Source organism: Pelecanus crispus, chromosome 1, assembly GCF_030463565.1.
Source record: "Pelecanus crispus isolate bPelCri1 chromosome 1, bPelCri1.pri, whole genome shotgun sequence".
NCBI lineage: Eukaryota > Metazoa > Chordata > Aves > Pelecaniformes > Pelecanidae > Pelecanus > Pelecanus crispus.
The window spans coordinates 34,522,264-34,537,896 of NC_134643.1; the positions used below are offsets into that span (position 1 = coordinate 34,522,264).

The window sequence follows — 15,633 nt, forward strand, 5'->3', positions numbered from 1 at the left end:
TTATAATAATAACAACTGATTTATTATAGCTATAAAGATGAATAACAAGTTAAAAATTAAATTGAAAAATAAAGTAAAATTTTTAGTAAAAGCATGCTATTCAGGCATTACTACATTTGAAATGGTAGCTAGTGTGAGGGGGTGTGGGTTGTTTCTGTGTCCTGTGAGATGCATGTGCAACAACAGGGCAACAGGTGGCAAGGAAAACATTCTGAATGCTCTTAAGTTTGTTGAGTAGGATGGTAATGGAAGAAGAGACAGAAGGAAAATATGCATCAATATTCTCTCAGGCACTTCAGATACAATAGAAGTACTGTAAAATAGAACCACCAAGATTTTTGGTACAATGTGGTCGTGAATTCTTTGTTCCTCTCACACACTTGCAAATCTATCAACATGTGATCTTTATGCTCAGACATGACAGAAAGAGAGAAATGTGAGACAACTGATAAGTTTGCTGAATGTCAGACTGCTTTGTTTATAAACAAAGTGTATGCTTCCAAGATTTAAAAGAACAAATACCTGCATTATTCCCGAGTTCACTTGCGGAGTTTTAATTAACATTGCCACAACAAAGTCAAAAATTGACAAAATGATGCAATTCTTATTGATGCAGTTCTTATTCTGACAAATGAACACACACGTTTAAGAATTAGAAACCTAACAGCATCTCACTCATTTTTCCTAAAACTAACATCTACAGAGAGACTCAGGCAAATGATGATACAATGTAATTAGACATTTGCTCTAAAGCCTTTATCAGACTTCTGACAATGTAAGTCTAGAGCAGACCTCTGGCAAGAGCACAAAAACTCTCCATCAATGTTACACACAGGAGGCTTTTACCAAGGTAGTTGTCATCTTCTGGTTTCCCTGAGTAGCTGTGCTGCTGAATATCAATGTTTGTTGCTCCTTTGGGAATATTTACTACAACATTGTAACCTGCAATGTAATTATACACAAATTTATTACATACAAAAATAGTCAAATATTAGTAAAGGTGAACATACATTTAACTAGTTTTATTCACAAAACCCTACAGTGCGCCAGTGACAACCACTGCTGAATGCCCTCATGTTTTAGGAAGGAAATGTGACTACCTTCATGCATATTAAATTTCTTTATTGATGTTTTTTGGTTTGTTTTTTAATCAGTTGAACTGAAGTTTTGTTTTCATAACTTACTAAAATTCTGTTTTAAAAAGCTGTTTCTCACAGATGCTAATCACAAACTCAAAAGGATCCTTACGTCTAAGAAAAACTCAATATGGCAAGCATTGGAAACAAATAAACACAAATGTGCAATCTGAAGCATTAATATAATCTTCGCTAACTTTTCCACTTATTTTTCTGTGTTTAACAGTCTTGCTGGGATTTAACTTTAGTTAGTTGACCCACCTCTGTGGCTAAAAATTTAAATGGCAATATCCTTTTCAATTTCATAATTCATTAACTTCCCGCTGCTTTTAATCTATTCAAACTATGCCATGCATTTAAATCAACATTTAAACTAATCACAGGTCCATCACATTTACCAGCTGGGGGCAGCACTGCAATTGCAAATTGACACGCTGCATGAGCTGGATAAACGCACAGCATTTGGTCACACTTCCAACATAGAATCATAGAATCGTTTAGGTTGGAAAAGACCTTTAAGATCATCCAGTCCAACCATTAACCTACACTACCAAGTCCACACTAAACCAATCAAGGGTAGACTAGACTAAACCATATTGGGAAGAAAACCAAAACACACTCAGAAAAGCCCCTCATCTCACATGCTGAAGACCTTGTGGTAATAGAATGAAAGAAGACAAAATATGGGAGGACTATAGGCAAAACTGCATAGCATGTTGTCAAGAATACACAGGGGACTAGATCACATATGTAAGGCACTGAGAATGACCATTTGCCAGGAAATCCTCAGGTACTCTAGTCTGATGCAATAATAATAGCCAACATAATAATTACATGTACATAATTAGATTACCATTTCCTAAATTGGGAGCCAAGGAAGTTAGTATTCCATTGTAATGAATTTCTGACAATTGTTTCACTACTGTTTAAACACTTAATGACAACATTATAACTGTATGAATACCAGCATGCACCACAGGCTGCTATTGCATAATTCCAAATTCTTCCTTAGTAACATGGCTCGTGTCAGTATGGAAGGGGACCAGGTGAAGTTAAAAGACAACCACCAAGTGCACAGACTTTGGCATACCTATCTTGTGATGTATAACTCATAACTCTTCGGAAAATAATGTTTCCTTAGACAGTGTTTTCAGTCAGTAGCTTAGGAATTCCATAGGCCTCCCACAGACACTGAAGTTTTAGTGGTCAGCGAGTTACACCCTCTTGTTTGCACTGCTGCACTCCTACCTGAGCACAGCTGAGTGATAATCCCAAATGTTTAGCATACGGTCCAGTAGTACAATTCAGTATCATCTTTTATACGTTGTAATTCCAAGAATTCTAACATAATTTAAATCATTCAACTAAGTCTAAAACCAAAAAATAAATTAAAATTTTCCTCATCCCCAAAAGTTGGGGTTTTTTTCCCCCAACTTCAGTTAGGAGCAAATAAGTCTATGATGATACAGAACTGATAAGCAGCAGAGTGACAGTCTCAACCATATTTGTATAAATGGCAGTTTCAGTGTAATGGTCACTTGTATCACATGTATTTGTGATATAATTCATGTGCTACCTATAAGCAAGAAGAGCTTTCATAGTGGTAGAAAACAAGAACGCTGACAGTCCTTTACCCAGAATTATCAAAATAATACATTCTTTTCCTTCAGTGTTTTGATCACATGTTCAGAAATCCAATCTCTAATAAGAATAGTTGACTATGTCTTCTTCCAACATCTCAGGACAAACACATACAAGAAAAGTTACGTCTAATTTATATGGGAAGGGTAGCTGTATCCCACCTTTAAGTTTTTTGGTACTTTTTGCTTGGCACAAGCCCTCTGCTAGGGGAAAAAAATCCAGCAGGATACTGGGCATACTTTCCTCTTTGACTAGCAATTCCTCTGTTCTGTGAAGATCCTATTTGGCAGCTCTCCAGGTATAATTTTCACTTCGCCTGTGGTCTCTTTCAACCAGTGAAGCAGCATGAAGGAGCCTCTGGGAATCTGATATTAGCCTGGAGGCTTCTGTCTTTATGTTCTATACTCTAACGACTGAATTGCATTGCTACATGCATACAATAGCCTCTCCATACTTCCCAGAAAGGGCTACATATAGAATTATCAGCAGCTCTATTAGAGAAACTAAATCAAAGAAAAAGAAGTTACCAGAGTTATTCAGAAGAGTTTCTCATTCACTACATGCCAATGAAGAGGAAAGAACATAAATGTTGCTGCCCACGTTCTCTGGAAAGAGAAGGCTCACATTTCACAGGCTATCTTTTTCACTATAGGAAAAAAGAAACCTCATCAGCTGCTCACACCACAGACTTCTCACTATCTCTTTACACAACGAAAAGGACATGTTGGAATAAGTAAGTCCTTCAGCTGCATAGTTTCAGACGAGAGAATGCAAAGTGCAAAGAAGGAAGCATTCTTCCTTTTAAAGTAATCTTACCCTCATCGTATTCGTGCCTTTTGTTTTGACATTAGAGCAGATTGATTTTTTTTTCCCCCCCTTGAATGGGTCAGTGTGTCACAGTGTTTGCCTCTGCATCCTTGAGAGGGCACATGTGGCTGAAAATCAGAGACTTTTTTTGTTGGCAGAGGCCCTAAGGAACATACACTGAAATCCCACTTCCTCAGATGTAAACCAATTTCTAAGCCATACTGAAATGTACATTAAGATTTTAAAAAAAAAAAAAAAAATCCAAAAACCAAACATACCATAATGAGCACTGTTGAAAGTACCTGCAAGAGTCTTACATGAAGAATTATCACCACCACAGATTCCACATTTGTCTCTCCTCACCTTGGAATTCAAAATGTGATCACAGCCTGCTTGCTACAAAAAAATACAATAGCCCTGTGTCATTCAGCCCAATGGAAAACAATGAAAACAAACAATATAAGCTTCCCACTCCCCAAAAATATTCTTGTTCACTGTATCTGGTCTTCCTTGGCAATTCATGAAAAGCCTTTTATGGTTTTGGGTGCTGTGATATAAGGGCAAAACACAATAGTGCTGTTGTACTAACAATGTACAATCCAAATTCACTTAATATGTCAAGAACAGTATAAGATTACATTAACAGTATGTAAAGATTTTGTATAAAAATAGCAACATAGCGTATAAATTTTAAGTTATATTTACATTAAAAAGTCTTGGAATCTTAAAAGCAGTATTATGTATACATGGTCATCAATTCTTTTAAAGTCTGTCATTACTGCAAAATAAGCAAAGGAATACACATAGACTATGCTGGTTAATAAGTACAATTTTTGTTTATGTATCTTTACTTAAACTTCCTTTTTTTTTTAAATTATGATAAACAGGACAATTTTCTGGAATTTCCTCTTTCCTTTTGATTCAACATTATAAAAAAGGCTACATTTTCTCTTTGTCCTGAATTTACTCAGTTTCACTGCAATCAGCAGAACAACCTGGGCTTGACAAAAGTTTTGAGTTATTATAATGTATCAGCTTGCTTCTGCCAACAAAATCTTATGGCACTTCCATAATTGGTACTAACCAAAGAATGCTGAAATGATCCCTTTCAAGGGTCAGTTCCTCCTGATTTTGCAATGGAATAATAAATACATAATCTAGCTACCCTTAGATTTTCTACATTTTACTTCTTTGATAGCAGAAATATGATGGTAATAAACACACAGCATGCTTCTTTCCTCCCTTTATGCCAATTTTGGATCAGTTTCTCTCTGCTCACTTGGACAATATTAACTCTCTCACATATCAGGCTTAATGAGGAAAGACTGCAGGTCTTCAGACTGAACTGTATGTTCATCACTTAATTGCCTCCATTTCCAGATCTTTAATTTGGTAGGGATTAAAATTAACTTAAGTAAATTCAAAACATCTTGCTTTACATATTTTCAGTAATGGTTATTTGGATGAATATTTAATATCTATTTTACCATCTGTTAAAATTGATTTTAATAATTAATAAGTTTAGATTTAAATACCCTGCATAAGCCTTGAACACAAAGGTCATTGGTTTCTGCTCCACAGGGAGTACCATCAGCAACTCTGTCCTTCAGCTGATAGTAGGAAGTTGTTCCAGAAACTCGGCAAAAAAGTTTACAGCGATCTTTCATAGAAACTGGAAAGAAAATCCAACAGGTTTCTTGTCTGTTTTAAAACTTAAATTGAAGTAACATTTCTATTTCATTGATTGAAAAAAGTTATAATTACTTACTACCACTGTATTTCGGAAGCCAACGAACAGCAGACGTAAGACCGTTGATGTTAAAGTGTTTGCCATCAAATTCAGAGCACTGTTGCTCCCGGAAATCTTTTTTGCCTTTTGGACATGAATCAGTATTACATGATCGAAATTTCATCCTACGGCCAACACAGTACTTTCCTCCATTTCTTGGTCTAACAAAAACAGGTAAATGTAAAACATTTTCAGTTTCTAAAATTGCTGTTTTCCATGAAAAGTGGCTTGAGCCGATGATGTAAAGGTGAAAACCTCACACAGCATTCTGCCATCTTTTACCGACTTTCCCACGCACACTCTTTGTCTTCTATCGCACTGTGCATACATTTATACTCATGTGAAGAAAATAAAAAGTCCATGTAAAATATTACTGCTAAGGAAGGTGGTAATCAAGCTACTGATGTTTATTAATGTCTATCACATTTTTACTACTCTTACACTCATAATTATTTTGCCTAGGAAAAAGCATTATTAACTTTAATGCTTTCATCAACTTATCTGGGATTACAGCCCTATTTTTAGAGAAGCAGCACCTCCCCCAGTAATTTGAAATTATTATTTTACAGAGTGACAAAGAAAGGAGACAGAGTTAGGAGCTGACACACTATTTTCTGTGGTCCTAATATGAGTTTTTGCTTGGGGATCAAAAGAACTAAGAAGGGAAAATTGTGGAAAACAGCCCATTTACTGTAAAGTCTAAAATACATTTCCTAACTGTTATAACCCCTGCTACACAATACTTCAGTATTAGCAGGTTCTTGGGGAGGAAAAAAAAGAATAAATCAATGGCATATTGATACTATCAGTTACTACAGACTCACAGAGGCATATCTAATGGGAATCTAGTGTACCACCTCTTACTCATCAGAGAAAATAAAATAACCTGAGACTGTTTGATTGAGGTTCATTTATCCCGCTGATAATATCAAGATGACATGACTTCCTAGGAAAAACCTGAAACTACCCAGGCTGGAGCTATGGTTTTGCTTCTGGGAAAGTTAAGGCTAAAGTTCTCATTGACTTTTATTACAGAGAATGAAATCCACATTGAATTATTCAGTCAAGGGAAGTTTCTCATTATAAAGGTAAGTTGTAAATGACTCTGCTGTAACCAGTGTTCCTTGTGGGCATTACTGGGGGTGATGTTGTGAAAAAGCCTTAAATAAAAGCAAATCAAGTGTTTCAGTAAAAAGATAACCAGGGAATCAATTTACTGTTCTTTGCAGCTTTTACTCCAAAGAAAGCATCTCAATGTTTAAAGAAACCATCAGCATTTAGAGTAAAGCTAGAAAAAAAGACCCTACCAAAATAAGTGTTTAGAAGTATCTATAAATATGAATGATACAGTGGAGACGAGTAATCTAAAAGTTCTCTGTATATTAGAGTCTGTAGACTTATCTCCCTTTTCAAACATGGCCGAAACAAGCATTTTTTTAATTGGTGCTTTAAACTAATTTGCCCAACCCACAATACCTTCATTTTGTTTTGAACCAATCCGTTATGTCGTAATATCTTCATTATGCACTAATGTAAACCACAATAAAAAACATACTCTGGTCTATTACACAGCCTGGTGGTGCTCTTGATTCCACCTCCACAAGTTCTTGAACATGAACTATAAGGTCCCCATGGTCCCCATTCTCCATCTACAGGACGCATCTCCATTTCTCTGCTCACACAAATTCCATGGCGGCAGTGCTGCACAGTTGACAAACAAAATAAAATTTCTAAGTCAAGCAAAAGGTTATTGTATATTTTAGGCACAGAAAGAACAAAATTTAAGACCTCACTGCTCTTAATCTGGGTCTGGACATTTTCTAAAATGTTCAAATTCCTTTAAGATAGCTTACCCAGTAGTCATATTTTCAAAAATGCTGTCTAGAGTTCTTCACTCCCTATGAAAACTACTGGATGCTGAATATATCTTTAGGTCTTGTCACTTTATTCAAACGCCTATATAAGAATCTCAAAATTCTGATCTTGAATTCCTGATATGTTTTCATGCACAAACTTCAAAATATATTTATAGTTTTCTTGCATGTATGAGATTCTTCCAGTTTAATTTGGAAATCCACGCTGATACAATAAGTGAAAAGGTATGATAGCAAATCGCCACCAAGAAATTCAGGGTATTTTGAGCATCCTGAAAGCTAAAAGAGCTAGTGGGATTGTTTGGGAAAAGCACACAAATTTTTAAGCATTATTTATAGAAAGTTGTAATTACCACCTATTTTTTCAGAAAAATCAAGTGATCAGTCTCTTGATTCTAAGTATTTAGTATCTAAGTCCCTGACTCTGCAAGTATTTATCCACTTCAGTGGTTACTCAAAAAGTACATGACTAAAAAGTCTAAATGATAATCTTATGATTGGTGCATGTGTGACTTTTTCCAAAGAACCTGCAGGAATTACCAGCACTAATCCTATTGATGACTTACAGCAGTTGGAATTCTAATTCACTTGTATGCTTTAGAAAATCCCAAGTGGGATAGTTGATCACAACATTGTGGCAGTTTACATACTAAAATAGAATATTTACAAGATACTATAATGTCAGCACTATGTCTCCTGCTGACTTCTATGTGGATAATGTGTCCTCAACTTTGTCCTTGACTCCGAACACCCTCTGCAGCATCAAAGACTGCCCACATCTGGAGACAAGACACTGGGCAGGATGGACTACCCGGGGTCAGTGCTTATACACAATAGAGAGAATTCTTTATTTTAGATGACTGACTGCAGACTCAGGATTAGACTGATCATTAGGTTTGTTGCAGGAGGGATTCTCCTAGTCGTATTGACAGGGAATGGCTTATTCCATCTTTCCCTGCAGTACATACATGGATCAGTCACTAGAATCATCAGAACAGATTGTATCAACTCAACTGCTTGTTACTTCTGAAGCTTAGGCTTTGCCTCTCTGCTCTGTGTGACACAAACCAGCTTCGAATTATCTTAAAGTCTAGAAGGGTTTTGGTAACTAAAGTCTCTGGCACATAAAACAATTTAAGAACCTCTGATACACAGAAGATAAAATAATTCAAGGATTCCACCCCTTTTTACAACTAATTTCAATGTTACGTAAAATTTCTCAAGAGTTATGATGATGTTCAAATTTATTGCAGGAACTATCAATTAACATAAATTTTGCTGAACACACAGAAATGATGTGTGCAGTCTTTCTGAATATAACTGAATGGCACAAAACTCAAATGTTGTTCTGTGGTTTTATCATGGCATAAAATAATTCCTAGAATCGTTTTTTTCCAAATTAGTATATGCTTTTGTTATATTGATACTTATGCTCATATGCTAACAATCATTTTGCAATCAGAATAGGAATTGGTCACAGAATCAGATTCTCCTTTGAGTTCTGCCCGAGTTCCTAATCCAACCTGCCAATAAAATTGCCTGTCTGTATAATTCTTCGTCACACTGACTCTGGCACATGGGTTGTATCTTTCAAGCCCTGAATGCCTTCCTCTAAGAATATGACCAAAGTGATTTTCAAGCCCAAGAGAAAGAGAGAACAAAAGTTAGATCTATCTTGTCATATAATCATTTAAATGATCCAGCAAATTTGACCGATCATCACTCGCTTGATGTGAAGACTAATGCTTTAACTTAACACCAAAAAGACACCTCTATTCCACTGCATATCTGCCTATGATTTCTCACTGCAGTACTTACTGTTAGTTTTTATTACTTTTTTTGAATTTCAAAATAAATTACTTTTTACCCTTACAAAGGTACCCAAACCTTCTAGTACCTAGCACCTAGTACCTAGCAATAAACGATAGACTTGTATACAGTGCAGCCATAAGGTAAATATGAGGAAACATTAAGACCTTGCCTTTCCAAGAACTGTTATTAACATGTTAGGAAATAATTTTTTACTACTATAGGCTGAAGATTCTAAATCCCCCTTCACAAAATCAATACTGTATCCAAATATAGGACATTGACCTAGAGTTTATGTTCTTCTTCCATCTGTAAAAACATTTACAATAACTTGAAGGGAGATTTCAGGAAAAGACAGAGTTGTAAAATGAAATTTTATACCCACAACAGCATTATTTTGATCCATAAAAATGCAAAGCACATGTTCACATCTGGGATTTTAATAGCTTATTCAACAAACTTGTCTCAGCTATTATTCTGCTGCATTCCTACAGAAGCAACATGATGAAGTCACAGTAAAGAACTCCAGCACCAGACGCATTCCAGATGTTCCTCTGTGCTTGCCTGAATCATTGATTCACTGAGAATACAATGATATACAGAACTTTCATAAACTTAAATCTAATTGCTAAGAATTTTTTTCCTACGCTTGTTATGGCAAATATAATGCATGCATCATGTAAAGTGGGTATCACTCATAATTCCAAACACACTGATTGCAGCAAGTAGCAACTCTGCTCTAGCCAAGGTCAACAGTTGGTTTTCTGTCAAAAAGGCAGAAATTCTGACCCAAATCCACATGTAATTATTATATCTTCAGAGATAAGAGGGAGGGTTAATGGTTAAAATTTGGGATCAATGAACCTACAAGTATTCAGATTTGCCTTTATTAATCATCTGCTTATAATAAGAAGTTTGACTCTTGCCTATGGATTAAACTATAATTTGATAAACTGACTTCAGGCACTTATCTCATAGCTTATTGAACTTGCTAAATTTCCAGGAAAGCCATTTTTGCCATTTTTTTGGCAACTCAAGAAGAGTACAGGGATCTCGTTAGGTCATGCAGAGAGGAAATCAGAAAGGCAAAAGCCCAGCTAGAACTCAATCTGGCCACTGCTGTAAGAGATAATAAAAAATGTTTCTACAAATACATTAACAACAAGGAGAATCTCCATCTTTTGCTGGATGCAGGGGGAAACACTGCCACCAAGGATGAGGAAAAGGCTGAGGTACTTAATGCCTTCTTTGCCTCAGCCTTTAATAGCCAGAGCAGTTATCCTCAGGGTATTCAGCCCCCTGAGGTAGAAGACAGGGACAGAAAGCAGAATGAAGCCCCCATAACCCAGGAGGAAGCAGTTAACGACCTGCTACGCCACCTGGATGCTCACAAGTCTATGGGGCCAGATGGGATCCACCCGAGAGTACTGAGGAAGCTGGCGGAGGAGCTTGCCAAGTCACTCTCCATCATCTATCAGCAGTCCTGGTTAACAGGGGAGGTCCCTGATGACTGGAGGCTTGCCAATGTGACGCCCATCTACAAGAAGGGCTGGAAGGAGGATCCGGGGAACTGCAGGCCTGTCAGCCTGACCTCGGTGCCAGGGAAGATTATGGAGCAGTTCATCCTGAGGCGAACTGTATGAGGTTTAACAAGGCCAAGTACCGGGTCTTGCACTTCGGTCACAACAACCCCATGCAGCACTACAGGCTTGGGGAAGAGTGGCTGGAAAGCTGCCTGGCTGAAAAGGACCTGGGGGTGCTGGTTGACAGCCGGCTGAACACGAGCCAGCAGTATGCCCAGGTGGCCAAGAAGGCCAACAGCATCCTGGCTTGTATCAGGAATAGTGTGGCCAGCAGGAGCAGGGAGGTGATTGTCCCTCTCTACTCAGCACTGGTGAGGCTGCACCTGGAATGCTGTGTCCAGTTTTGGGCCCCTCAATACAAGAAAGACATTGAGGTGCTGGAGCGTGTCCAGAGAAGGGCACCAAGGCTGGTGAAGGGTCTGGAGCACAGGCCTTATGAGGAGCGGCTGAGGGAACTGGGGTTGTTTAGCCTGGAGAAGAGGAGGCTGAGGGGAGACCTTATCGCTCTCTACAACTACCTGAAAGGAGGTTGTAGTGAGGTGGGTGTTGGTCTCTTCTCCCATGTAGTTAGCAATAGGACGAGAGGAAATGGGCTTAAACTGCGCCAGGGGAGGTTTAGATTGGATATTAGGAAAAATTTCTTCAATGAAAGAGTGGTCAAGCATTAGAACAGGCTGCCCAGAGAGTCACCATACCTGGAGGTGTTCAAAAAAACCAGGTAGACGTGGCACTTTGGGACGTGGTTTAATAGGCATGGTGGTGTTGGGTTGATGGTGATCGTAGAGGTCCTTTCCAACCTTAATGATTCCTAGTTTTACTTTCATTAAAAAATAATCCAGCCACCAAACCAGGAAACATGAAATTAATTATTACTTTACCCTTAACTTGTTTAGTGGTGTTCTTGGTAGCGTTAGGTTAACGGTTGGACTGGATGATCTTAAAGGTCTTTCCAACCTAAACAATTCTATGATTCTATGCAAGAAATTATTAAAGCATTAATTGCCAGGCTATGCTCGATTTTGACTGAATCAAGGAGAGTGATAGGTGCACGCAGAACAGGACTAGAGCTCTTCTGAAATCAAGTACTTCATACACAGCCTGGTATAACTCACAGCAGGAAAAGAACTCCAAGTTCATTCTTACTGCCTGTATTTTCCAGGCTACTCTTAGAGATACACATGATTTTTGAAGATCTTGGGGCAAAGATTGAAACACTGATGCTCAATGTATGAGGAAATAGTTTCATGCGTTGGAGTCCCATGTAGCCTTGCAGATGAGGAGGCTCAGGAAAAGCTATTCATCTATTTCCAGACACCAACATGTTGCCATGGATGCTGCTGGTAGCTGCGGGTGCTTCTAAAAGGAAAGATGATGACTGAACACCGAAGACAAGTATGAGGAGAAAATGAAAAGGACAAAGCATTGCAGAAATGGACATGATGGTCTGTATTTTGCCTTCCAAATATCCAAGTTTATTGTTCTGATTTCTTTTTGCCTTATAAAAATACAGTTTTTTCATTCCTGATATCCAGACAGGGCCCTGAGAATGACTATGAGCCAGTGAATAGCACAGGAAGACAAAGTTGTAGCTGATTCAATGTGGGGAAGGAAAATGGGCGTAGCTAGTGCCACAAATCAGATAAACACAAAACACAGTGCTGCAGTATAAGACCAGTTCACTGTAAAGCATCTGGCCTGTAGCTGAGGTCTGAGCATAAACCGTCTCAAAGTAGATTCCAATCACATATTGCTGGGAAAGGAGTATGAATCTTAGAAGTTACATAGATTCACTACATAACACCATGAGCAGAGAATGAAGATAAGAATACCCACTCAGATGAATGCCAAAGCCCACAGATCTCAGAACTGTTGTTTCTGGCCATATTTATGTCTATGGGGTGTTCCCATTCATTCCCTTGAATGAATGTACTGCTACAGACTTCTCTCTGCCTCGTCTGCTGCAGGTGGATGTAAGGAAACATTTTGCTGCACATTAGCCCTATGCCTGCTCTCTGTTTTCTTCCTGTAATATACATAGTCAAGAAAGCACATTGCTCAAAGAACCAAGATGAGAAGTGGGGCCTAGAGCATATAATAACAGTGAAAATAGAGTTGTTAGGAAAACAAGTATACAAGACAGACAAAATGGAGCTTGAAGAAATGTCTAACTGAAGTTGTAACTACGAGCCCTCAGGACTCTTATCTCCGTAGCGTGGATTCTCAGACAAGCCTACATTTATTACTCAGATTACATTAATTATCTACAAACCCCACAATATTTTAATAATTTTTTTTCAACATTTTCAATTTTACTTCTTGCAAAGAATCTACATACTTTATTTCTCCCTTGATATATCTCCACAGAAAACTTTTAATTTTTCTGAAATCACATCTCATCAGAAAATTAATTTACAAAAATCCCAGTTTATAGCAAAAATTCTTAGTTTGAGCGCTTAAATAGTTTACTCTGTTTGTCCATTCAAAAGATCAGACCTGCTGCTGCTTCCCAGATGGTTAACACATCCCCCATCACTCAACTCTGTTAAAAAAACTCTGTTAAAAGCCATCTGAATTTGTTATACTTACTTTACAGATATATATGTATAATATATAATATATAATATATGTATAATATATAATATAATTCTTTCAGATTAACTATCTTTATGTATTATATTCCTGAGGGATTCAAGCAATGCAATGATTTTTAAAAGAAATCAATACATGGCTAGTAACCTACAACTGAAGAGCAGCAAGCATACCTCAGAATCAGAGACTGCTACTTCTTTTACTGATCAAAGCAATCATTTGTTGGTCTGCATCCACATTCTCAATTATCCCTGTATCCCTCTCCTTATGTGGCTATAAAGGGACTAGGATGAAACCTTAATTCACTCGATAGCTATTCTAGATATTTTTTAGAGATACTAGCTCAATATACAATATGTCTACAGTGAATAGAAGTAATAAACATTTCTCTCGCATGCACACAAGGCGCATGCTTTCCAATCAAACTGTTATTTGTATCATGTGGATTCCTTCTTACTGTTAAACAGCTTTTTCCAGACTTCTCTGACATCTGTTTTTTCAGTGGTGCTTAAGTAGCAAATTGCCATTATGTAGAACACTGGGACAGCTCCAGGACATGGAAAACTTTGGGTCAGAATCACATAGCTACCTCCTACCTCTTCCTTCTAATGTCCAAAGAATCAATGGAATATGGGCATATTTGTATACTGCTCAGGAATCCAGAGTGCAACCCTTCTGAGTGTCTCAAAAAATAATAATAAAAAAAAAGACGACACTTTACTGGCTATTTTTGCTGTTACTTTCATAGCAAAAAAAGACTTGTTCTGAGAATGCCACTTCTAGAAGATAGATGGTTTCACCATTTTCTTTGATTCTTCTTTGGAGGTGGCGTTTTTTGGCTCAGATGTGCATCACCAACTCCAACAGATGAGTTGCCATTACTGGAATATCATGTAAACTACACTGCTGAAAACCGAATCACTTCATTATACAGAAGCGATGATTCTGAGCCAGGCGTAAGTTGGAGATGGATACGTGTAAGGAGAGTTTGTACATCAGTTGGCTTGTAACCAATTTGATTACACATAATAGTGCAAATATTTCTTTTTCATAATACTACTAGCTTACTACTCCTTTTAATGAGGTCCTCCATAAAATGGGATTAAGTCTTTTCTGTGAATGACATCAACCACACTGTGAAAACTGGTACCCTGTAGATTTAGAAGTATGAACAAATCCAGTGAATCTAGGGATTCTACCCACTAATATTATTTTATGTTTTAGTTGTTTTGTTTTAAATATGAACAAAGATATTCAACATGCCAAAATCTGAATCACTCTCCAAACTCACTTATTTTTTGGAATTTCAAAAAGAAAGGAAAAACACCCCAAAACTTCCTGTGTTCAAGGTGAGGAGAAATCTTTTGTACTATCCCAGAGTACAAATGCAAGTAAATTCCTCACTACAGAAACCCTTGAATAGTCACCCCAAAAATAAAAGAAATTGATAGTAAAAGAAAAGAAAGTAATTGAAAACACAATTCAAACAGATAATACCAAGACCTGCTGGTCTGCAGATATTTCCAAGCACAAAGAAATTTCCAACTAGAATGCAACAAGAAAACCTAAGAGGAAGCAGGGCAAAAAGATCTACCCTAAGTTGATCACATTTCCTAAACATCCACCAAAATAGGTCCTACCTGGAAGATGATGGCAAGAAGAATTATGACAGTTAAGAGAAAGAAAACCAGGCCAATTAAAGCATTCCAGTTTCTGTCCTAATAGAAAATAACTCATACATCTTGTAATACACAGGGGCCTCCTCTGGCATCTTGGTCCTCAATGCAGCATATAAATACTGTCCTTACTGTGATTTATTATGTTTTTAATTTGTACATATAGTTTATACCATAGCAACAAAAATCACAACTGCATACATGAAATTCATCGTGGCATCCACTCAGCAGGCTACCTCTGCCTAACCATATGGCATAGTTCTTAATTCTGAAGATAATGCCATGGTAACTTTGATTCCAGAGACAAGACATAAAAAAGCACTAACCATTTAATATTTTTCATGCCATTGTGTCTCATTACACAATAAAAATAACACAATAAAAATAACACTTTAATAAAGACTTTATATTCTGGTTATATCATGTAATTGTATTTAGGAAGACAATCCAGGAATGCATACCTTTGTATTTAATAATACCTCTCACAAAAAACCACCAGAAACACTGTCAAGCCACAACTAATATAGTCCTATGGTGTGTAGAAATTCACCGCTGCAAAACTAGTAAATGTTTACATACGCCATGTCTAGGTATATTTACTATCATTTTGTCTCTGAAGCACCAATCAGGCCAAAGAATTTAAAGGCTGCATCCTCTGCTTCAGGGAAGGTCTGTGTGATGTTAGAAGAGCTGGCAGAAGCTTAGGTTTTCTCTGGATCTTTGTGAAGC

At 37.3% G+C, this 15,633-nt stretch overlaps 1 protein-coding gene across 1 annotated transcript in view; it reads right to left on the bottom strand.

Annotated features, from left to right (window-relative positions):
• The window catches only part of ADAMTS20 (ADAM metallopeptidase with thrombospondin type 1 motif 20), a 103,699-nt gene that overhangs the window by 47,444 nt on the left and 40,622 nt on the right, over window positions 1-15,633 (bottom strand). The window contains exons 12-16 of the mRNA XM_075704757.1: window positions 6,929-7,074; window positions 5,353-5,534; window positions 5,120-5,256; window positions 3,863-3,980; window positions 847-942 (exon numbers count right to left, since the gene is read on the bottom strand). Of these exons, the coding sequence (XP_075560872.1) occupies window positions 847-942; window positions 3,863-3,980; window positions 5,120-5,256; window positions 5,353-5,534; window positions 6,929-7,074 (679 nt within the window). The remainder of the gene's footprint in view (window positions 1-846; window positions 943-3,862; window positions 3,981-5,119; window positions 5,257-5,352; window positions 5,535-6,928; window positions 7,075-15,633) is intronic.